This window comes from Nelumbo lutea, chromosome 5 (assembly GCF_056320005.1).
Source record: "Nelumbo lutea isolate HS-2025 chromosome 5, American lotus-T2T, whole genome shotgun sequence".
In the NCBI taxonomy this organism is placed as follows: domain Eukaryota; kingdom Viridiplantae; phylum Streptophyta; class Magnoliopsida; order Proteales; family Nelumbonaceae; genus Nelumbo; species Nelumbo lutea.
Window position 1 is genome coordinate 14,268,008 of NC_142688.1, and position 23,458 is coordinate 14,291,465.

The 23,458-nt window shown below is 38.5% G+C and overlaps 1 protein-coding gene across 1 annotated transcript; it reads right to left on the minus strand.

Moving 5' to 3' along the window:
• Window positions 1-1,380: 1,380 nt before the first annotated feature.
• LOC148850494 (ubiquinol oxidase, mitochondrial-like) lies at window positions 1,381-18,571 on the minus strand. The gene is made up of 4 exons (XM_088946861.1): window positions 17,722-18,571; window positions 16,250-16,378; window positions 12,602-13,090; window positions 1,381-1,696 (listed from the first exon to the last, which is right to left on the minus strand). The coding sequence occupies exons 1-4, from the start codon at window positions 18,073-18,075 to the stop codon at window positions 1,637-1,639; spliced, it is 1,032 nt and encodes a 343-aa protein (XP_088802987.1). The 5' UTR covers window positions 18,076-18,571; the 3' UTR covers window positions 1,381-1,636.
• Window positions 18,572-23,458: the final 4,887 nt, after the last annotated feature.

Below are 23,458 nucleotides of genomic sequence, written 5' to 3' on the forward strand. Positions count from 1 at the left end.
ACAGTGGATGTATTGGAGGTCTGACCGGTTCAGGGGGTAGAGGAGACCTAAACCGGCCCCTGAACCGGTTACAAAAAAAAAAAAGTAATAAAAATGTGTATCGATTCGTTCGATATGCCCCTACCGGTGTATCAGATGTATCGATATTTTAAACCTTGATTGCATGATATTCTCTGCAATATCCAATATATCATCAAAAGATATGGAGATGGTACCATCCATTTGCTTTCATGGAGATTGGACCGGCCTTTTCTTTGCCCATGTCAAAGAACCATTGAACCAGAGTGAGAGAAGAAAATCCGTAGTAGGGCAGAGTGGTGACGTGTCCATTTCTCCGATGCGATGTTGGTTTGACCAGTGATGGCCTGAGAACTTTTGAGGTCCAGTTTAGTTGACAGTTTTTACAGTCTGAATGATGTAAATGTACCACTCAGCTAACCGGTAAAACTGTAAACCAATGATGATTATTCGACTTCTAAATGCTCTACAGGGGTGTGATCTTCCTTTGAAAGTTCTCAATTACGATTTTTAAATCCCCTTCGCATGTCTTCTTTTCTTTGGTCATCATCAGAACTTCTTCGGTACCCCCTTAACCAACGAAAAATTCACCAAATTTTCTAGGGGTGCTTTTGATTGGGTTTGTCTATTGAATCGTATAATGACATATTTTTAGCTTTCACGACGATACACAACTGAGATCGGTTTCATTGCTCACAAGACTATGTTCATACCGTTCTCAGAGACGTTTTATAACCGTGTATCGGGAATATTTTCAATTCAAAGCTGCATGCAAATGACTGTGCCATCGGTGTGATCACGGTCTTGTGAGGACCAAATCCGATTTCACCATCCGCGGTACCCCATCTCCTGTCGATGTTTTAGAGTTGATTTGAGCTTTATTTTCCTGCAACGATTCAATCACGATGTTTACTTTCAGCACATTTGAATGGATTTATACCAATATGCTTTGTACTGATTATTCGTTGCGCTGTTCGGCCTTAATTAAATTTCACCCACCTTAAAAGGCCAAAAGATCGTTACCTAACGCTGGTCCTGTCGAGTTCTTGGGAGTGGTCAGTGGTGGTCTGATTATAGACCAGTGGCCGACTTGAAGTCTCGAACTCACACTTTCTAAGGCTTGCCACCACAAAATATTAATACAACCAAGCAATTAAGACGAAGACCACGTTTTTTGCTTACAGGATCCGGGCTCAACAGACAGCCTAAATAAACATAATTTGTGCAAAAAAATCACTCGGAAACAGAAATAAGAGGAAAAGGATCTCGCCTCTAGACCGGTACCAGCCATCTAAAACTTAAAAGCTTGTACCCATAATAAGTAATCAGAAACAATTCCATTCAACCACTTACCTGTTGCTGTTGGTCCCCAAAGCCAGATTCAATTTCTCTTTCTTTTTCATCAGAAGTTCATATTTACCCACTTAGGAAGAACATACTGTAAAATAGCGTGTTTCTACATGGGATTACACTGATTTACCCTTCTCTATCACCCTTGACGGACTACTACATCTTATTCCTCTATATAGTACATCTTATTCCTCTATATAGCAATTAGATACAGATTCGCTAATACAAATATACACCCCTACACATAAACCAGAAAGGGAATGATATACTAATGGTAATCGATAGGAGCTGGAGCCTCCCTCAATTCCTTGCCTAGGAAATGAATGTCCTGCATCACATGCAGTGTGTCAAAATACAAGAATAACACGACCATCAATATAATATTTAAAATAAGATGAATTATCACAGAGAGAGGGGAGATCTATATCAAAATCAGAAGAAAATTAACTGATCAATCTATTAATCCCAGAATGAGACACCAAGATAATTGAATATAAATATCCAAATAAAAAAAGAAACAACAATACAGAGAGAAACAACATGAAGAGTGAAAATCAGATATTTAGACATTTACAGCAGTTCCAACATTCCCAGAGATTACTTATTTCTTTTCTTTAATTTTCAAGGCATGAGACTGAAAAGGATGTCAATCATCAACCAAGGAAAGATTAATGTTAAACAGGTCAAAATTTTCAAAAAAAAAAATGGTACCCACTTGGCAAGGGTTTGCTAAGTTAAAATTTGCCCCAGTAGGGGGGAGACATCAAGCATGTGGAATTATTAGGATATCCACCTCATGCTACATCTATGGTAGTTGCCATACAAAGCCCTCCCAACATGTCTTTATACCACACCATACACCACAATATATAAAAACTTATAGCGTGACATCAAGATTTCCAAGCTTCTTTCTTATGTCCATTTTTCTCTATAAAAAGCTAACAACATCATTCTCAACATATAAAAATACGGTATTAAACTAAGCAACTATTGTCAGAATTAATTTCAAAGACAAATGCCAAGATGTGTTATTGTGAGTTATCAATTAGACCAACTGAGCAAAGATTACAACATGAAACATGTATATCAGAGAATCAATTTGGGTTTATCTTAGGGAGATCAATCATGGAAACTAAAGATTACAACATGAAACATGTGTATCAGAGAATCAATTTGGGTTTATCTTAGGGAGATCAATCATGGAAACTATCTTCTTTTGCAATGATTGATAGAAAAGTTTAGAGAAGAAAAAAGAGATCTTTGATTTGATGTTCATTGATCTAGAGATAGCATATGATAGGGTTCCTAGAGAGACAGTATGGTGGGTCTTTGGAAAGAAAGGGGTTCCAAATGGGTAAATACACTTAAATAAGGATATGTATAAGGATGCAATGACCAATGTTAGAACAACTGTGGGAGAGACATCAGATTTCATAGTTAGGGTGGGTTCTCACCAAGGTTCAGCACTTAGTCCTTATCTATTTGCACTAATCATAGATGAATTTGACCAAATATATTCAGGAAGATGTCCCATGGTGCATGTTGTTTTCTGGTGACTTTGCTTTAATAAATGAAACTAATGAAGGTTGAATGTAAAATTAAAATTAAGCTTATGGACAAATGTCTTGGAAACAAGAGATTTTAAAATAAGTAGGACTAAAATAGAATATATGACATGAAAATTAATACAAATAGGAGAGCAAATCAGGGTGCACTTAAGATTGGAAACCAGCAGATAACCCTCAACATGACATTGTTTGTGTAGAGGAGATGGGCCGAATGGCCCATAGACTGTCACTTCATGTTGTGTTATGTTTCTCTCTGTTATGGGCCTTATTCTGGGCCCATACTCTGTAGTGTTCTGTTTTTATATTTTTTTACCCACTCAAGGGCCTCTCTGTAATTTATCAAAGATTAACTTAAATAAAAGGTATTAGAGTGTTAGAGGGAGGTTTAGTTCGAACTCCTCATCCTCTAACTCTCCTTGCCGCAGTTCTCTCTCTCTCTCTCTTCTTCTCTAATCTTTTCTAATCTTCTCTTGTTAGTTTTTCTGGTTTCTAGCATAGTCCCATACTTCTAGGACTGTTTTTCAACTTGGTATCAGAGCGGGTCGTTACTTGACGTGTCCCTCATGTGGTTCTAGTTCAGCCAACTGCATAAGGAGGTTCTAGGGCTGAATGTTTACAGTCATTCGCCTGGTTCTTGGAGGTCATTGGAGGGTACCCAAGTTTCTATACACTTGGAGAAAGGTTCGATGACCAGGAGGAATCAGAGAACATGTTTTTTTCAGCCTGATTTGAAATAAAAGAAAATGGATTTCGAAGCTAGCTCAGAGAGAAAAGAGTTCGGCCTGGTTTGAAGTTCAAACCAAAGATACTGTAAGTTGTTTTCTTAGTTATTTGCTGAGTTATTTTTGTTATTTGGGAGGACTGTTAAAGCATTCAAAGCACACCTCCATTCGGCCCATTGTTGCTGGACTGATTTATGGGTTATTCTAAAAGTGTTGTTCGGCTGTTATTGGGCTTCCAAACTGCTGAAAAACTGATTTAAATTAAGTGGTACAAGCCTCTACTTTAGTTCAGCTGCTTCTTGGACCTAGACAAAGTGTTCTTGAAGTGATTTCTGCTTATTAATAGTGAAGTGTTAACTGTTGCATACATAATGTTTGTAAAAAGTCCTCTTAGGTACTGTGGACTGGTTTCTTTGTTCTCCTTGGGAAATTATTGTTGGGAACCAAGAATACATATTGTTTGGAGGCCTGCTGATTGTTCCTTGAAGGCTGAACTAGGGTTTCTTCTCTTTGAAAGTGCTGCCACCGAACTTGGTTCTCACGGCTGTCAGTTCTGAACTGAGTTTGTGTGTTGTTGTGTTTGCTATTATTTCAACTCAATCTGAGTTCTTTGAAGTCAGATCACTTTTAAAGGCTTGCCGAAACCCTAATTGAAACTGTTACATAATGGACTACTCAGAAATTGAGAACAAGAGCACTACTGAATATGGACATAATTCAGGAACTACAACTGATTTCTTGTTGGCTGTAACTACAATTAAATTGGATGGAACCAATTATTTGGCCTGGTCACAATCCGTAAAAATTCATATTTGCAGTAGAGGAAAGTGGGGGTTTATCTCTGGAAGCAAGAAAGCTCCCCCAGAGGAGGATCCCTCCTATGAGAAATGGGTGCAGGAGAATTACATAGTGATTGGGTGGCTTGTGAACTCAATGCAGCCATAGATTAGCCAACATTACCTGTGGATGAACTTGGCTAAAGAAATCTGGGACAGTGTTGCAAAAACTTACTCCCAGAAGTTGAATGTTGCCAGAGCCTATAAATTGAGAAGTGATGTGAAAAATCTAAGGCAGGGGGAGAAGTCACTTGCAGCATACTTCTCAACCCTGAAATCTCTATGGCAAGAAATTGATTTGATAGAGGCTGTGACATGGGATACCCCCAAGGATGCTGAAACCTACAGCAAATTGGTTGAAAGGAATAGGGTCTTTGGGTTCTTGACAGGGCTGAACTCTGAATACGACATTACAAAGCAAAACATCTTGTCTAAGGAAGATGTTTCATTGTCACAAGCATATACTTTGGTCAGCAGTGAAGAAAGTAGGAGGCAAGTGCAGGTTCAAGGAGTCGTATCAATGACCATTTTGCAAATATGGGAATTAAACCCAAAGGGGTTACAGGAGCTCACAGTGGCACAGGAAGGAAGGATGTGGTGTGTGAATATTGTAAGAAGCCGAAACACACAAAGGACAAGTGCTGGAAATTGCATCCCAATCTTGTACCTATCAGATTCCAGAAGAAGAATGATAGTAGAAAGACAGGAAGTGCACATGCAGCCACAAGCACAGATACAGAGGTTGAGTCTACCAGTGCATAGTTGAATATGAGAAGTTTGGAAAGATGATCAGTCAGCTTGAAGTTGTATCTTCATCATCCATCCCTTCTGGAAGTCCAGCCACCATTGCATTTGCTCACTCAGGTATAAGGGCTTCCGCTAACCATGCATCCACCTCAGGTAATCACAAAACCCCTTGGATCATAGGCTCAGGTGCTTCTGATCATATGACCAACATTGACACTTTGTTTGTTTCATATGGTTTACTTCCTAGTCGTGACAAAATCACCTTAGCTGATGGTTCTCTTGCCCCTATTTCTGGTAAGGGAACTGTCAAGGCTACAGACTCCTTATTCTTATCTTCCACTCTTCATGTGCCGAAATTAAATACCAACTTATCATTTGTAAGTAGCCTGACCAAGTCATATAATTGTTGTGTAACCTTTTTCCAATCTCGCTGTGTGTTTCAGGACCTGAAGTCTCAGAAGGTGATTGGGAGTGGCCATGAAGCGAATGGAATATACTTGCTCGACACCGCTGGCCAATGCTTTAATCATCTCAAGAATGTTGCTTTTGGTTCTACTTTTTCAGAGTCTGTTAGTCAAATTATGTTGAGTCATTGTCGGTTGGGTCATTTACCTTTTTCTGCTTTAAGCCATTTGTTTCCAAAACTATTTAAGGGAGTCAGTGTGTCCAGTCTCAATTGTGAGTCCTGTCAGTTGTCAAAGCATTGTAGAAAAAATTACCTTATGAGCAATAAAAGATCCTCTTTTCCCTTTCATATTGTGCACTCTGATGTGTGGGGGCCTTACCGCCTATCCTCTATGGGGGGTTACATATATTTTATCTTGTTTATTGATGACTTTTCTAGATTCACTTGGATATACTTAATGAAATCCCGGGATGAAGTCCCAAGACTTGTGAGGCAATTTCATGAGCTTGTTTTAATTCAATTTGATACCATAATTAAGGTTTTCAGATCTGACAATGCAAAAGAGTATTTTGAGAAGAGTTTATCCTTGTATCTCTCTGACATGGGGGTTATTCATCAAAGCTCCTGTGTTAGAACCCCTGAACAAAATGGAATTGCTGAGAGAAAAAATAGACATATTGTTGAAGTTGCAAGGAGCCTTTTGTTTGCCTCACATGTTCCCACAAGATTTTGGGGTGATGCTGTACTGATTGCTACCTATCTCATAAACCGTATGCCATCCAGGGTTTTAGGGTTTAAATCCACCTTTTGTCTTCTTCATCCAGACAAGCTCTTCCCAATTCCTCTTCGTGTGTTTGGATGTACCTGCTATGTTCACATTCCAAGTGTGCAGAGACATAAGTTTGAACCGAAAGCCCACAAATGCATCTTCCTTGGTTACTCCTCCACACAAAAGGGTTATTGTTGTTTTGATCCAAAGATTGGCAACCGACATGTCTCTATGGATGTTACCTTTGATGAACTTTCTCCTTTTTATGATTCCTCTCAAGAAGGACATTGTCCACAAGGGGAGAGTCTGTCACAGGTTTTTTCCCTTCCTCTTCCTATCCCAGTTGAGTCTCTTGACAAACCTGTATCCTCACCAAATGAATCAAAGGATGATCAATCACTTCATACCTTTTGTCCTAGTGCCCCTATTTCTTTACCTCCTCATCCTATCCATAATCCCAAAGTGTATCAAAGACAGAGATCCAGGAATGAGCAAGTAGTTTCCTTTACAACAGATGATGCTCATACATTCCCAATCACAGATGAGATAACAGGTACTGCTTCAGCTCCTTTGGAATCATCCTTCCCAAACCTTGATGTCCCCATTGCTGTTAGGAAAGGGAAGCGGAAGTGTACTGCACACTGCATTTCCAAACACCTTTCTTATGACCTGCTTTCTCCTTCATACTTTGCCTATCTCTCTTCTGTTGCTTCTAACCCCATTCCTAGGTCTGTCTCAGAAGCTCTTGGGATTCCAGAATGGAGAGATGCCATGGAGATCGAAATTGATGCTCTAATGCAAATGGTACTTGGGAGGTGGTGGATTTTCTTGAAGGGAAGGATCCAGTTGGGTGCAAGTGGGATTTTACCATTAAATACAGGGCTGATGGAACTATTGAGAGGTACAAGGCCAGACTTGTTGGAAAAGGCTACACACAGACATATGGGATTGACTACCTGGAGACTTTTGTCCCTGTTGCCAAGATGACATCTGTGAGGGTTCTTTTATCTCTAGCAGTTCACTTTGATTAGCCTCTCTATAAGTTAGATGTAAAGAATGCATTTTTGAATAGTGACTTACATGAGGAGGTCTACATGTGTCTTCCTCCAGGGATGTATGGGAAAGATATGCAAGGAAAGGTATGTAAATTGAATAAATCTCTTTATGGTCTCAAACAATCTCCTAGAGCCTGGTTTGAGAGATTTAGAGCTGCACTTGTTAAATTCGGCTATGTTTAGATACAGTCAGATCATACTCTGTTTGTGAAGAAAAGTAGATCTCTAGCAGTGTATCTCATTGTGTATGTTGATGACATTATAGTGACTGGCGATGATGCCTCAGGCATTCTGGCCCTTAATTCTTTCCTCCGTACAGAATTTGAGATTAAGGATCTGGGGGAGTTGAGATACTTCCTTGGCATAGAAGTTGCCAAATCCAAGGATGGGATTCTTATTTCCCAAAGGAAATATGTTCTTGATTTGTTGTCTGAAACTGGAAAATTGGGTGCAAGACCAACTGCAACTCTCATTGATATGAGTCACAAACTTTCAGCTTCGGATGAAACTTTGTTGGAAGACAAAAGGGTTTTTCAGAGACTTCTTGGGAAGCTTCTGTACCTGTGCATGATTAGGCTAGATATTGCGTATGCTGTCAGTTGCATTAGTCAGTTCATGCATGCTCCTAGAGATACTCATATGGCAGCAGCAGAACGGATTTTGTGCTATCTGAAAGGCTCTCCAGGGAAAGGAATTCTATTTACCAAGCATGGTCATCTGAAACTTGATGCCTATACTGATGCTGATTGAGCTGAAAATATTGATGATAGAAGATCTACTTCAGGGTATTGCAGTCTGGTGGCTGGTAATGTTGTCTCTTGGAGGAGTAAGAAACAATCTGTTGTGGCCCGATCCTCCGCAGAAGCAGAGTATAGAACCATGGCACATGGAGTCTCGGAATTGTTGTGGCTAAGGTCCTTAATGGAAGAACTTGGGATTGATCATGACAAACCCATGATGTTGTACTGTGATAATCAAGCTGCCGTCAACATTGCTCACAACCCGGTACAACATGATCGAACCAAACATATTGAAGTTGATTGACACTTTATTCGAGAAAGAGTCTCCTCCGGAGAAGTGTCTTCCATTCATTACTTCTGAAGGACAATTGACAGACTTTCTCACCAAGGGCATTTCCAAGGGGGAGTGTAGAGGAGATGGGCCGAATGGCCCATAGACTGTCACTTCATGTTATGTTATGTTTCTCTCTGTTATGGGCCTTATTCTGGGCCCATACTCTGTAGTGTTCTGTTTTTGTATTTTTCTGCCCACTCAAGGGCCTCTCTGTAATTTATCAAAGATTAACTTAAATAAAACGTATTAGAGTGTTAGAGGGAGGTTTAGTTCGAACTCCTCATCCTCTAACTCTCCTTTCCGCAGTTCTCTCTCTCTCTCTCTTCTTCTCTAATCTTCTCTTGTTAATTTTTCTGGTTTTCTAGCACAGTCCCATACTTCTAGGACTGCTTTTCAACTGTTTGATACCATGGTTCAATAATTCAAAACAAGGGAGAGATTGAGGAAGATGCCTCACATAAAATTAGAGCAAAATGGGAAAAACAGAGGGTTGTATCCAAAGTTTTATGTGATAGGTGAATACAACTTAGATTAAAAGGAAACTTCTATAAAACAGTCATAAGTAGCTATGTTGTATGGAGTAGGGATGTAACTTGGGCGGGCCCAACCCGAGTTCAAACCAACCCAACCCACAACTTTACATGGGTTAGGCTTGGATTTCGGTCCTAGGGCTGGGCCTAGGCCCAAAAGTTTGGTATTTTTTTCTTTTCTTTTTTTTCAGGTTTGGCCAGGTTCTGGGCTTAGCCCTTAAGTAGCTCAAGCACAGCCGAAACCTGGTTCAACCTTATCCCAACCCAAGCCTGGCCCAACTATATGCATACATACATACATATATAGGCACATACTTGTATGCATACATACATGTATGTAAACATATTTGTATACATGCATGCATGCAGACATACATTTATGTCAAATTTTAGTGTGAGCTAATTAACCAACCCGAACCCTGCCCAGGCCCAACTGCAACAAATTTCAGTGTGGGCTGGACCTGGGTTTGACAAATCGGGCATGACATCAAGCCTGGTTGGGACTTACTCAAGCACAATTCTTAGGGTTGGGTTTGGATTGAGCTTAAACCCAGCCCAACCTGTGCAACTTGCTCCTCTAGTATGGAGTAGAGTATTGGGCAGTCAAGAAACATGTAAAAAAAAAATGAGCGTCAAAAGTTCGATGCTGGTATGAATGAGTGGAAAAACTAGAAAGGATAAGATAAGAAATAAGTCATTGGAAGGAACTAGGAGTAGTTCCAATAGGTGATAAAATGAGAGAAAGTATACAATGATGGTTTGGTCATGTGCATAGAAAACCATCAACAACACCCGTAAGAAGAAATGATTTATTGCAAGTTGTAGGGGCTACAAGGGCTAGGGGTAGATCAAAAGGGGCAAGGGTAGAAGTAGTAAGAAATGATACAAGTATCAACAATTTAACAATGGATAATGCATTAAATAGAACGGAATGGCGATGAATGTCGCCAACTCATATAGATGGGATAAGGCTTGGATGATGATAATGACAGTGCCCTTTAGATTTTGCATGGAAATATGGAAAATAGAAATAGTTATCATCAATATATCCTTTATTCCCTTCGACAAAGCAATAACTCAGCTGAAGCAATTACAAGTTTGCAACTACTTTTCATTGCGTTGGTTCCCAAGAAATCTGGTGCCTGCCAACCCAAGGATTTTAGGCCAATCAGCCTGGTGACAAGTCAGTATAAAATCCTTGCAAAAGTCCTCTCTATTCGGTTAAAAAAGGCCCTCCCGTCAATCATATCTCATTTTCAAGGGGCCTTCATCAAAGATAGACAAATTTCAGATCAAATACTCATTGCCAATGAGTGTGTGGAGGATTTCAAAGTAGCAAGAAGGAAGGGCATTGTGTGTAAGCTAGATCAAATACTCATTGCCAATGAGTGTGCTGAAGCTTTGAGAAAGTATGGTTTTGGGGCAAGATTGTGTAAATGGATTAAAGGATATCTTCAATCTTCCCATTTTTCAGTGTTGGTGAATGGTGCAATTAAGGACTTCTTTGGTGCACTAAGAGGTGTGAGACAAGGGGACCCTTTGTCTCCTTTCCTCTTCACCATTTTAGTTGAGGCCTTTAGCAGATTGATCTCGAGGGCAGCGAAGGTAGGCTTGTTAAAGGGTTGGAAAGTATGAAGGGAGAGGGTGGTGCTAACACAACTACAATTTGCGGATGACATCATTATCTTTTGTGAGGCCGGTGATGAGTTAGGGGCAAGAAATCTGAGAATGTTGGTAAAACTCTTTGAAAAAGTGACAAATCTAAGAGTGAATCTCCACAAGAGCCAGGTGGCAGGGATCAAATTAGCACCAGAAGAGATTAATGTTTGGGCCGAGGAACTAGGATGTTAAGCAGTGAGTGGCCACTCAAGTATTTAGGGCTCCCCCTTGGTGCAAATCCCAGAAGCATAGACTTTTGGAATCCAGTTGTGGAGAGGTTTGAAAAGAAACGTGCAGTGTGGAAGAGGAATTATATCTCTCTGGGGGGAAGGATTACTCTTATCAAGTCTACCCTAGCAAGCCTTCCAGTTTACTGCTTCTCGGTGTTTAGTTTGCCTCAAGTTGTGAGAAAGAAATTAGAGAGAATAATGAGGGATTTCTTGTGGGAACCGGGCGAGAAGAAGAAAGATTGTTTAGTAAAATGGGATATTGTAACTAGGAGGAAAGAATTTGGAGGATTGGGGTTAGGAAGGTTGAAGGAAAAGAATGAGGCTCTACTAGGAAAGTGGTTATGGAGGTTCCCACAAGAAACAGATAGGCTGTGGCACAAAATTGTGACTAGTATTCATGGGCTCTCTGAAAATGGTTGGAATGCTGGAGTGTCTTACAGGGTTTCCAATGCTTCACCGTGGAAAGCGATTCACAAACTCCTCTCATCGTTCCTTAATCATGTCAGGTTTGATCTCAACTCAGGTAACAAAGTCAAATTTTGGGAAGATGTTTGGGTGGGTGACTCTTATTTAAAGACTTTATTCCCTTTAGTTTTTGCTTTGTCCTGCTTTAAAGGGAAGCTGGTTGCTGATTTCCTGTCCCCCTCTCCCTCGCAATCTGGGTATGCTTGGAACCTGGGTCTACACAGAAATGTGCGTGACTCGGAGTTGGATTTGGTGTCTGCTACTATTCAGTTGCTTGATGGGATTTGTATAGATTCTACCAAGCAAGACACTAGAAATTGGATTCCTAACCCCCTTGGTGAGTTCAGTTGTGCGTCCTTCTTCAAAGCTTTGACTTCTTTTCAACCTGGGGTCCATTTTCCATTCCGTGAAGTCTGGTGTCACCCTATTCCCCCTAAAGTGGGTGCCTTTTGTTGGGAAGTTTACCATGGTGCAATTAACACCTGTGATCTGATGCAGAGGAGGAAGCCTGGCTGGTGCCTTTCACCTAATTGTTGTTGTTTAATCCTCAAATTAAACTTTGATGGGAGCAGTTTTGGCAACCCGGGCATGGCTGGTATTGGTGGGGTCATTAGAGATGACAGGGGGAATGTAGTGGGGCTGTTTTCCAGCCCTATTGGGTGAGGAGACTCCATTACAGCTGAACAAAAAGCTTTGGTTTTCGGTATACAAAAGGCCTCAGAAATAGGTGTAAGGAAGTTGGTTGTAGACGGCGACTCCAAAGTGGTGATAAGCTGGCTGAAGCAGGATGGAAAGGCTCCATGGGTATTCAGAAATGAGATTAAGAAAATTAATCACTCCACAAAGGATATGCGGGTTTTATTTCAGTTGACTCCAAGAGCAGCAAACGGGTTTGCAGATCAGCTAGCAAAGCAAGGGGCTAACAGGGAACATTGTTTTTGGGCTCTGTTGTAAGTCTACAAAGCAAATTTTAGGCGGAATGTCTTTGGAGGGTAGCCGAGGCTACCCATTCTCTGTACTAATATTCTCTTTTTTAATAAAATCATTTTCACTGATAAAAAAAAAAAACATCTGTGGCTGATTATATCATCCTCAGAAATGAATACCAAATAATTTCTTAGAAGAAGATAACAAATTAAAATCATGGATGGTACAAGGCTTGTGAAACTCACTGAAGCAAAGTGGTTGACATCTCGATGATGGGCTTCATCTGCACGAATAACAGTCACAACATCCTTCAGAGTGGCATCCTTTGGTAGCCTCCAATAATCAATGGCAATAGCAGGAGCTGGAACATTTTCAACTTCACCACTCTCGATAGCCTCCAAGTATTCAGTGTATGAATGTACTGCCTCCTCCTCCAAATACCCAACAAATCTGTGTGCCAACTTTGGGGAAAGCACATAGAGAATGAAGAAAGAGTTGAAGAAGACTCCCTGAACAGTAAGAACCAATAGCCTTTCATACCATTTAGGCTTCACAAGCTCCACCATGGTCATCAAATGCATCCTCTCATTCTCTGCTTCTTCAAGTAACGCCTTAATCCAACCACCAGTTTGCTGAAACTTACGAAGAGACTTAAGATGCAAGAGCATTCCTCCTACCATGCCAGGAACAGCTGCCACAGTTTCCAGCATCATTGCATGACACCCATACCGCCTCTGTATCACAATTGAAAGGATAAGAATAGTCACAACACCAATTACCTAACACTGAGAGAAAGTAAAAAATAACAATATTTGAAAACCCAATCCGGCACTCGCTGTTCATAAAAAAAGTGGAAAAAAGCTAGCATAGACAATAAACTTAGAATGATAATGTTTAAAGAAAATCCATGCAATTTAAAGTTCCATATCATATGGATAAAATATATTCTTTGCTGAAAAAATACTGTTCCCCACCCTCATACCAACTTGAGATAGAGAAAAATAGAGGACAGAACTGACTTCATTCCCTTCTATGTAAATTTAAGAAGGGAGTCCTTTTATTGAAATTTCTTGTGTGGAAGGTGCTTGGGACACCTGGGTAAGCTCTCTTTTTGTGAAAAGTGCTTGGTTTTATCTTTTATTATTCTGAGTCTGTTGGTAATACAATCTACAGAGAGGTTTGGAACACCCCTCACCCTGTTCCACCCAAATGAAGAATATTGGACAGGTTACCTTAGAATCTCTGCCCTAGAACACTAAAATGACTCAACTGAGTATGGGCACCTGGATAAGCTTTTCAGAGCAATTTCTTTTAGTAACTTTGAAAATAAAATAAAGAATTTCTGAAGGGTACATTAGGTAAGACATTGATGAAGCTGCCTTTTGGAGCTCCAAGAAAGAGGGGAAGAAAACAGAATTTTCAATTCAAACCAAAAGCTCATTTTTTGAACTTCTCAAAGTAAAAGGTCACCTTCCAAGGAAACTGAATAGAATATTCATCCATACATGAGAGAGAAAAATGCTTAGAGACTTTTACAATTCTGATTGTGTTTATGGTTACTAGTATTTCCGTTTCCGAGGACATAATCATCTGAGCTTGCTTCCAGCGGTTTTAATGGTAAACAATGCAGATATCCATGACATTTTATGTTTACAAGAAGCTAATTTCAGCAGGTTAGTGAGCACCTTTTTAGAAGTATTTGGAGTTGTAGGTAGTGTGAATGTTACCAGAAATTGGACAGATGGAAGTATTTTAGTAGTCTGGGACAGTAACAGAAATGAAGTATCGAATACAAAGGTAGGTGCTTATTCTGTTACTGTACTCCTTGGCTTGATTTCAGGCAACTTCAGGGGCTTACTACCATCTATGAGCCTACTGACAGTTCAGAGATGACTTCGTTTTGGGCAGACCTGGGTGACATTACAGGGTGTAATGTGTCATTGCCATGGTGCTTAAGTGGCCTTTTTTTTTTTTAAAAAAAAAAAAAGATAACTTTGATTGAAGACAAGAAAGAAAAAAGGGAGGGCCATACTGTACATATTCTCAAGTGGCAACTTCAATACAACAAGATTTTCTATGAGAAGAAGGGAAGGCCAGAAGAGATATAAGTATGAGAGAATTTGAAAATTTTGTTAACAGAAGGGATCTAATTGTTCTTCTGCTTAGTGGGGCAAGATTCACATGGACTAATAATCAATCACAGCCTACTTTAGTGAAGTTGGACAGGTTTCACTATCTCACCAGATTGGGAGGAGGGCTTCCAAGATTTGGCTCAAGTGCCCTGCTGAGACCCATCTCTGAACATATGCCTTTACTTTTGGATAATGTTGGAAATGAAAAAGCTCCAGGTCCTTTTAGGTTTGAACATATGTGGCTGAAAGAGCTCGGCTTTGTGGGCTTGTTGAAGAATTGGTGGGTAGAGATGCAGTTGTCTCGGTCAGCCAATCATGCTATGTTTTTGAAGCTAAAAGGGTTGAAAGAAAATGGAAATCAAGAAATGGAACAAGAAAACTTTTAAGGGGTGGCAGTCAGAAAGCTAGAATTTCTGCAACATATAGTGGGCATTGACAGGGAAGAAGAAATGGGGGAAATTCAAGAAGTAAAAGGACGGAGGAAACAAAACTAACTTTTGACAAGCTTTCAGTTCAAGAAGAAATAAAGTGGAGGAAAAGATTGAGAAATTTATGGTTGAAGGGGATAGTAATACTGCATACTTCCGTAAAATGGCAAGTGCCAAGAAAAGAGTGAACAATATAAGGTGCCTAAAAGTCAATAGGGAGATGGTGAATGGAGCTGGAAGAATCAAAGAAGCAATAGTGGAATACTACTCAAACCTGTATAAGGAGAGTTTCAAGATATGGCCTCAGTTAAATGGGCTACAGTTCAGCAGTATATCAGAAGAGGAAGCTTCGAAGCTGGTAAAACCTTTTTCACAGGAGGAAGTATGGGAGACTGTTAAACAGATAGAAGAGACAAAGTTCCAGGGCCGGATGGGTTCACAATTCTTTTTTTCAAGGTAGGCTAGCATTTCCTCAAAGAGGACCTACTAAAAGTATTTGAGGAGTTTCACTCAAATGTAGCTTTGGAGAGAAGTCTCAATTCCAATTTTATTATTTTGGTCCCGAAGAAAGAAGATGCTTGTGATATAAAGGATTATAGACCTAAAAGCCTAATAGGTAGTGTTTATAAAATTCTATCCAAAGTATTGGCATCAAGAATTTCAGTTACTTTTAATGAATGTATGGCTTTTTTTTTTATAATGAATGTATGAATTAAAAGAAAATTTTAACTTACAACTCTAAATATCTCCTTCAATTTTTATACCACAGATATGTTTGTGAGGTTGTTTTTACCTTGCTCAGTCACCAGAAATCCCTAATCATTATCTTTATTACCCATACAACTTTATAACTCTCAGCTCACGATAAAACAGACCATATCACAAACCCTGATTTCTCCTATCTTTGTTTTCAAATCTTCTATATTTGTTTCTGAGCTTGTTTTTACCTTGTCCAGCAACTATAAGTCCCTACTTATTCCTTATAATCCAAAGCCAATTTTAAAATTTACACACATTATTCTACAGCCTTTCAGCTTTTGGTTTTAAAACCTTTTTACCACATTCAAGTGTTCATAAAGCATCTGTTACTTTTTTATCTGTTGGACCAAATTTGAATCAGATCACTCTGGGACGTTATCAACATAAACATTTATCCAATTATTTGCCAACTTGATAATCGTATAACCTTGTTAACAGACTACCTCTCTAGTGCACCCACCACATATATATGTATCTGTGTGTACATATATAAGTGCTGTAAGTTATAAGCAGCAAGCTCAACAATAAACATAGGCATAACAAGGTAAAAAAGAAAAAGAAGTAGATAACTGACCTGAAAGAACATATCCGTGGGAATCCTAAGAAATTTCACCGTTCTATATGCAACTTTATCCAGAAAGGTCTTAGGTACATGGTGTTTGCTCAGATCTATTGACAAATCAGCTGAATAAGATTCCCAAGGCTACAAAAACAGAGAAAAGAGTTAGGCACTGAAGCATACAAGAATACAACGAAAAAAACTACAGCGGTGATATTTATTAAAATTGGTGCATAATATCAAGGCCAGCAATTTAACACCAAATTGGTGCATCAAAACATTGGGCTCTTGTAGTGATATTTATTAATTAAATGACCGCTTTTTCTACTAACTAGTAATACATTTCATAATGAATTGATTCATGATATTTATATAGAAAATTGTTTTAATCCTTTATAAAATTCAATCAGATTTGTCCTTGCTTCCTGAGCAAACAAATGTACTTTTTCAGTCCCATTCCATTCCATGAAATTAATCAAGTAGATTAAGTTAAAAATAACTGATTCTGCAAGTAAGGTATGTGACCTTAGTCCATTTATCATATTTTTTGCAGTCTCAAAAATTTTCTGAAATTCTCCAAGGGTGGACCATATATGTCGGTGCCACCAGATCAGTTTAGAGAGAAATACAAAATTAAGTTCCTAAAGCTATAAAAGAGAAGGGGTAACATACAAGGGCAATTTTGGGGGTTTAATATCAATAAAAGTAATATATTTAAAAAAAATAAAAAATAGATTAACTTTTTAAAAATAATATTAATAAAGGGTACCGCCCAGGAATGACCACCGCGCTGCCACCACCTCTGCCTCCGGCAACATTGCCGGAGGCGGGGGCAGCGGCAGGCAGCAGCGGACGGCGGTTCTGGTGAACAAATAGCAATAAGAAGATGATGAACAGTGTTTTATTTTTATTGATATTTTTTTAAAATTAATTTATTTTTAAATTTCTAAAAACCCTATATTTAAAAAAAATTTAAAAACAGGTTAACTTTTTTTAAAATATATTACTTTTTAAATATATTGCTATTTGTTCACCAGAGTCGCCGTCCGCCATCACCCGCCACCGCCGTCCGCTGCCGCCCGCCGCCACCTCCGCCTTCGGCAACGTTGCCAGAGATGGGTAGAGACAGAGGTGGTGGCGGCGGCGGGCAGAAGAATGACCACCAGCACCGCCGCCACCTCCGGCAACGTTGCCGGAGGCGGACGGCGGTTCTGGTGAACAAATGGCAAGAAGAAGAAGTGAAGCCTTATATGCTAAAAACCCAAAACAAAACCAGATCAACATTCTCCACAGCTTCAAACATAACTAATTTCCGAAAAAAGAAATCAAGGTCGGTACGTAATTTAACACCAGATCGATGTTATCTTCCAAAAAACTCAAAATACCAAGGCAATGCAACAGTTAATTCTATCATCAATCTCAGAGTTGAAATAAAATCACCTAAACAAAAGCGATAAAAAATCAAGTGAAGCCTTACTCTTCCTTACCCTGAAGCAATTCCAAGGCCAAACCGTTCCGTCCTCCCTTGTAATCTTCGGCCGCGAAATTCCCCAATAGCTAGAAACCACGACACCGTTCTCCTGTGACACTCCCATCTGTCGTTCTGCACCATCCGCATCCGAATTCTCCTTTGGATCCTTCTCGGCCAGCCCAGTCTCCGCCGACGAAGACGAAGTGCTCAACGTCCGTCTCAGTTGCGAGATGCCCAAGAAGAGGTAGTTCTGATGCTTGACACAAAACGTTTCTGCAGGTCTTACAGTGGTAAGCGGAGAAACGAGACGATTGCAGTTCTTCCCATGTAGGAGACTTAGGACCAGAGATCTAACCAGGTAATTTGTCATTTCAAACAAGACTCAATAAATGCAACAGTTAAGGGTTCTCGGAGAAGCTGAAAGTATGGTTTGATTTTGGCGGGTATCACTGGTTATACACTTGTATCATGCAGTGTGAACGCCTCTCCTCAGGTCTTCCGTGGTGAAATCGTGGCGGAGACGGAAAACGAAAGAATGTAAGAGGTGGTCCTGATTCCTGAATAATGAAATGCTTCCGAGAAAAAAGGAAGACGATCAACGCCCGTCTATTTGCGAGTTGAGACGATTTTGTGCTCTTTATAGTCTTTCTTTCCTTGCCTTTCCAACACGGCAGGAGCAGTCAGTTGACTTTACTGATTGGCTCAGCTCTTAAATGGGAAAATATTTCCAAAAGAACCACTGCATTTCCTCATCCATGCGGTCGTGACTTCCGCCGCTTGATCAAATATCTACCGATTCCACCTCGGTATCTGATCTGTGGAAATAATCCATTTTCTTTCGGACTTGGAGTCGTGATGATAATTTCAAGTTCGGATCTGGTGATCACAACACATTATTGGCCACGTTCACTCAAACACGGGTGGCTGATAGACCTGTTCATGGTTACTTTCCATTAACAGAAATATGTTAGGCCCGAGCCCAAGTCCGGCCCGATCAATGGGCCTATAACTTGGGCCCGAGCCCGGCCCTAATAAAAAGCCCGAGCCTGAAGCCCAACCTAATAAAAAAAGTTAGAAATTTTCCCTATTCAATAATCAATATAAATCAGAATTTATTTACATTAAAAAATATATATAAATTCAAAATTTATTTATATTAAAAAAATAATATAAAGAAGAGAAAGAGGATGTGGAGAAGAAGAATTCGGTTGGAAAAAAGAAGGGAAGGAGGTGAAAAAAAGAGGGGTATTCAACTAGGGTTTTTAGGCTTAGTTATAGGTCAGGCCAGGCTATTTTGTCAAATCCCGAATCCGACTCGAATTTATTGTGGGCCGGGCTTTTTGGCCCGAGGTTAAGCCCACGGGCCTATATACCTATTCAAGCCTGTCCAGGGGTCGGGCCAGGCCGGGCCAGCCCATCGGGCCACCCGGCCCATGAACAGGTCTAGTGGATGAGATTCCATAGACTCCAACACAAGCAAATATCTTCCAAAATCCGAAAAACAAAAGACTGTTAAAAAATTTGTATCTCATGTTGAGGTTTTTTGTTTGTCTCTTTCAACTGCAGAATACTCACATTGATGACCACAACTAGTTCTAAGTATTTTTTTTCTTCCAACTTGGTTCCAATGAATGAATGTATTGTTTTCTAATTTCTTAAGTATTTTTTTTTTCTAGAAAGTTTGTTCATTGAGACCAACAACTTCTCTCTGTTTTCTTACAGACACTAACAACTTAAGAAGTTGTCTAGTTTTTCCTTATTTTTTGTTGAATAACTAATTTTTAATATGTCATATCCCACTGGTGGGAGTCATGTAATTCTCCTTATGGTATGCATCCAAGAAAAAAAATACACATACACTCCACTCTACAAATATGCTCCTTCAGAGGTAAATAAGTAGATAACAAAAAAAAAAAATTCCAGTATGTTATGTAACTTTTAAATTTGCAACCGCTTTCATATATTTTAGGACTCGTATAGCTTAGCGAGTCTTTGTATCAAAGATGGCAGCCATATTTGAGACATAGGGTACACCTATCTAACCTCTTCCACAAAAGACTAAATAGTTTTTCAAGTAACCCAGATCCTATTCAACAGTTTCAACTGGGATTTTTGATCTTTAAAGTTAGACATCAGATTCTTAGATTCATAACTACAAAACTTAAGATTAATAACTTGTTTGCATACTTTTAACCAGCATTTTAAAAAATGACCCGGAAATGTAACCGTTCGGGCCATCAGTTTTTGGGTTGATGATCTGATTGTTCAGTTTGAATGGATGGTCTGTTCTAAAAAAATAAAAATAAAAAATTATCAAAATTGTTGAATTAATCAACGATTCGACCGCCCGGATCAATAGGTTATTGATTTTTTCAATGGTTTTTTACTAAAACCTAAATTCGAGATAAAGCGGAACAACCAGTTGCTTGGATGATTCCCAGGCCGAACGGTCTAACCGTTTGAATCAACAAAACCTTGCTTTTAACCATTTTGAAATAAAAAATGACAAATTATATACCAAAAAAGTTCCAGAAAACATTCCAACATGGTCTTTGGGTGTTACGGTTCTTAGTCAAAAAGTACATTAGGCCCATAAATCAAACGATTCCATTATCTAGAGCTCTAAATCATTAATGTAGGAATATAAGTTTCACTCTCGTGGCTATTTGGTGCTGATTGAAATGAACAAAATTTAGAAAACAGATTTTAACTTTACTAAAACTTTAAATTAATGCAGAAACAATAGTTCGAGACCATGAAGAACCGATTGTCTATGATAGTTTCATTTGAAATGGTTCACTAAGTTATATTCAGATTGAAAACATCTTAAAAAACAAAGTGTTCATACAATAAGATTACCATCCGAAAGCAATTAACATTATATAATATCATGTGATGATAGTAATCTCAACCTGGTAATGGTCACCGATGACAGTAAAAAGAAAAAACCCCCTCGTATTGTCACCGATAAGATCGGTGGCCCTCAAAGAAAGCATTGCAACTGGTGGTGGAGGGCATTAGGGTTTTATATTTTCATTGCCGAAGAGAAAAGAGAAAAAGCAGGGTCTTTGAGCGGGAATGGAAAAGAAAACTAGAAAATTTTGGGAGTCTGGATTTTCTGCCCACATTTATCGCAGTCACACATAGAGAACATCTCATCCTCTGTGTAGTATTATATAGGGGGAGATGTTCTCAATTTATGAGAGTCCAGATCTCTTATCCACATTTATCGCAATCACACATGAAGAATATCTACATAATATTATACAGGGGAAAATATTCACAATTCATGAGGGATAGTATGTTGTGGGTAAAAGTGAACAAATTCTCGTAAATAGGAGATCCGAATTCAATTCATGAGAGATAGTGTGTTGTAGGTAGACGTGGGCAAGATTGTTATAGGCAGGAGATCCGGACTCAAAATTTTGGAAGGTGTAGAGGAGTAACCGCCAACGGAATGGCTTTTAGGCTCCTCCGCTCGTGTAAAATGGCTCGCATAGTTTTGAGGGACACGTGGCTGTGAGGGGACTTTTCTGCATTCTTATATGATGGTGATAGGTGGTATTGTTAATTGTGTGTTAGAACTTAGAAATGACAGAAAACACTCAAATGGTATTCAATTAACGCAAACAAAATGAAAGTCCATTATATGACATTTTAGCTTGGCTGATGCGTGGATGTCCCTCATTAAAAAATTAAAAAAATTATCATTCTGACAATCCCTCAATCATCTCTAATTCCTTATTAAAAAAATCCATGAATGATTAATAATATGTGTTCGCACATTGGACTCCATCTGCCACATTCCATGCCCAACAAAAAACGAAAAATCTGAACCGAATAACAAATCCGGTTAGTCAAATCGATTGGTAAAAAATTGATGGTATTGTTTCAGTTTTCGGTTAAGAAAAATCGAAGATTAATTGAGTTGAATTGACTGGTATATATATATATATATATTATTTATATAATATATTAAATAAATCGAAAAACCAAATCGGTCAAAATAACCGATTGATTTTGGTTTGTTTTCAAAAAAAGAGCTCATGGTTAGATTAACTAAATAATGAATACCCCTACTCATCACAGGATGTATGTGAGGATATGAGATCATATCTACCATTTACACCAATATCACATTGAAGCTACACATCGGGAGCATCTCCCATAGTTGTTATGTTGTTTTATCATTCATGGAAAGATATTCCTAATGCATGCCTGCAATGTGATGTTGATTGGTGTGAGAAGTGGTCTATGAGGAGTAAATGTAGGTTTCATGCACGTATACTAGTATGTTACCTCAAAATTAAAAAAAAAATAAAAAAAGCTTTAAAGCGTTGTAACAAATAAAATTCAATTTAAATCATGATTAAAATGCCTAATCACCACCAATAAACAGGATTAAGTCTAAACATTGTGTTTGTGTTTCAAAATGAAACAACCCACAATATTTTTTTGGTCGTATTTGTTCTTTTAAATTCTAAAGGGGAGAAAGTTGGTTAATGAGATTGTGGTTCCCATTAGGACTTACACGTATACTAGTATGTTACCTCAAAATTAAAAAAAAAATAAAAAAAGCTTTAAAGCGTTGTAACAAATAAAATTCAATTTAAATCATGATTAAAATGCCTAATCACTACCAATAAACAGGATTAAGTCTAAACATTGTGTTTGTGTTTCAAAATGAAACAACCCACAATATTTTTTTGGTCGTATTTGTTCTTTTAAATTCTAAAGGGGAGAAAGTTGGTTAATGAGATTGTGGTTCCCATTAGGACTACAAATGGATCATATCAGATTGGATTTGGTAAAGGATATATCCAATTCGAATTGCTAGGAGTGGATTCGAGCCGAGCCAAATACTTGGCTACTCAAGCTCGGCTCACTGAAATAGTCTTAGGCTTGAGCTCGAGCTAGAGACTTGAGCTTGAACTCGGCTTGGTCTAAAGCTCGCAAGTTCGAGCTTGGCTTGGTTTGAGCTTGACTACACGCCAAGTTTTTTCTAAAAAAATAAAAATTATACATATAAAAATATTTTTTATTTTACATACAACAAAGTAAGAATTATAAAAAATATTTGTTATTATACATATAAAAAAGTGTTTATTTTACATACAAAAAATAAGAATTATAAAAATTATTTACTATTATACATAAAAACAAAACATTATATAAAAATATTAATATATATAATAAAAACTATTTATTTTATATATTTATATATGTATATGTATGTATGTATGCATGTATAATAAAAAATTATTTATTTATTATACTAACCTCACGAGCCTCATGAATCGAGTTTCGCTGGGCTCGAGCTCAACTCGAAGCTCGGTTTAAATTGAGCCAAGCCAAGCTTGAATAGCTCGTGACAAGCTCAACTCATGGCCACCCCTAAGAAATCCCACAAATCCAAATCTAATAAGAATTTGTCAGATTTTTCAAGAGTATGATTTGAAATTGATTTCAAGTATCTTATCCGATATTTGATTCAAATCTGATTCGATTTGAATTGTTTATATAATACAGTAGTATTATAATATATAATATTTCATAACTAATTGATTGGGTCGTGGTTGATTGGATTGGGGTATATTCAAATTTGATTCGTTAACTAAATGGATCAACTTCCCAACGACCCGACTTGATTTGTTGGGATCAATCATCAATGGGTACTTGAATTCAGCTCTTATTGGATCTAAATCAGATTCAAATTGGACTTGATCCAACTTATTTGCAGCACTTGTTTTCAT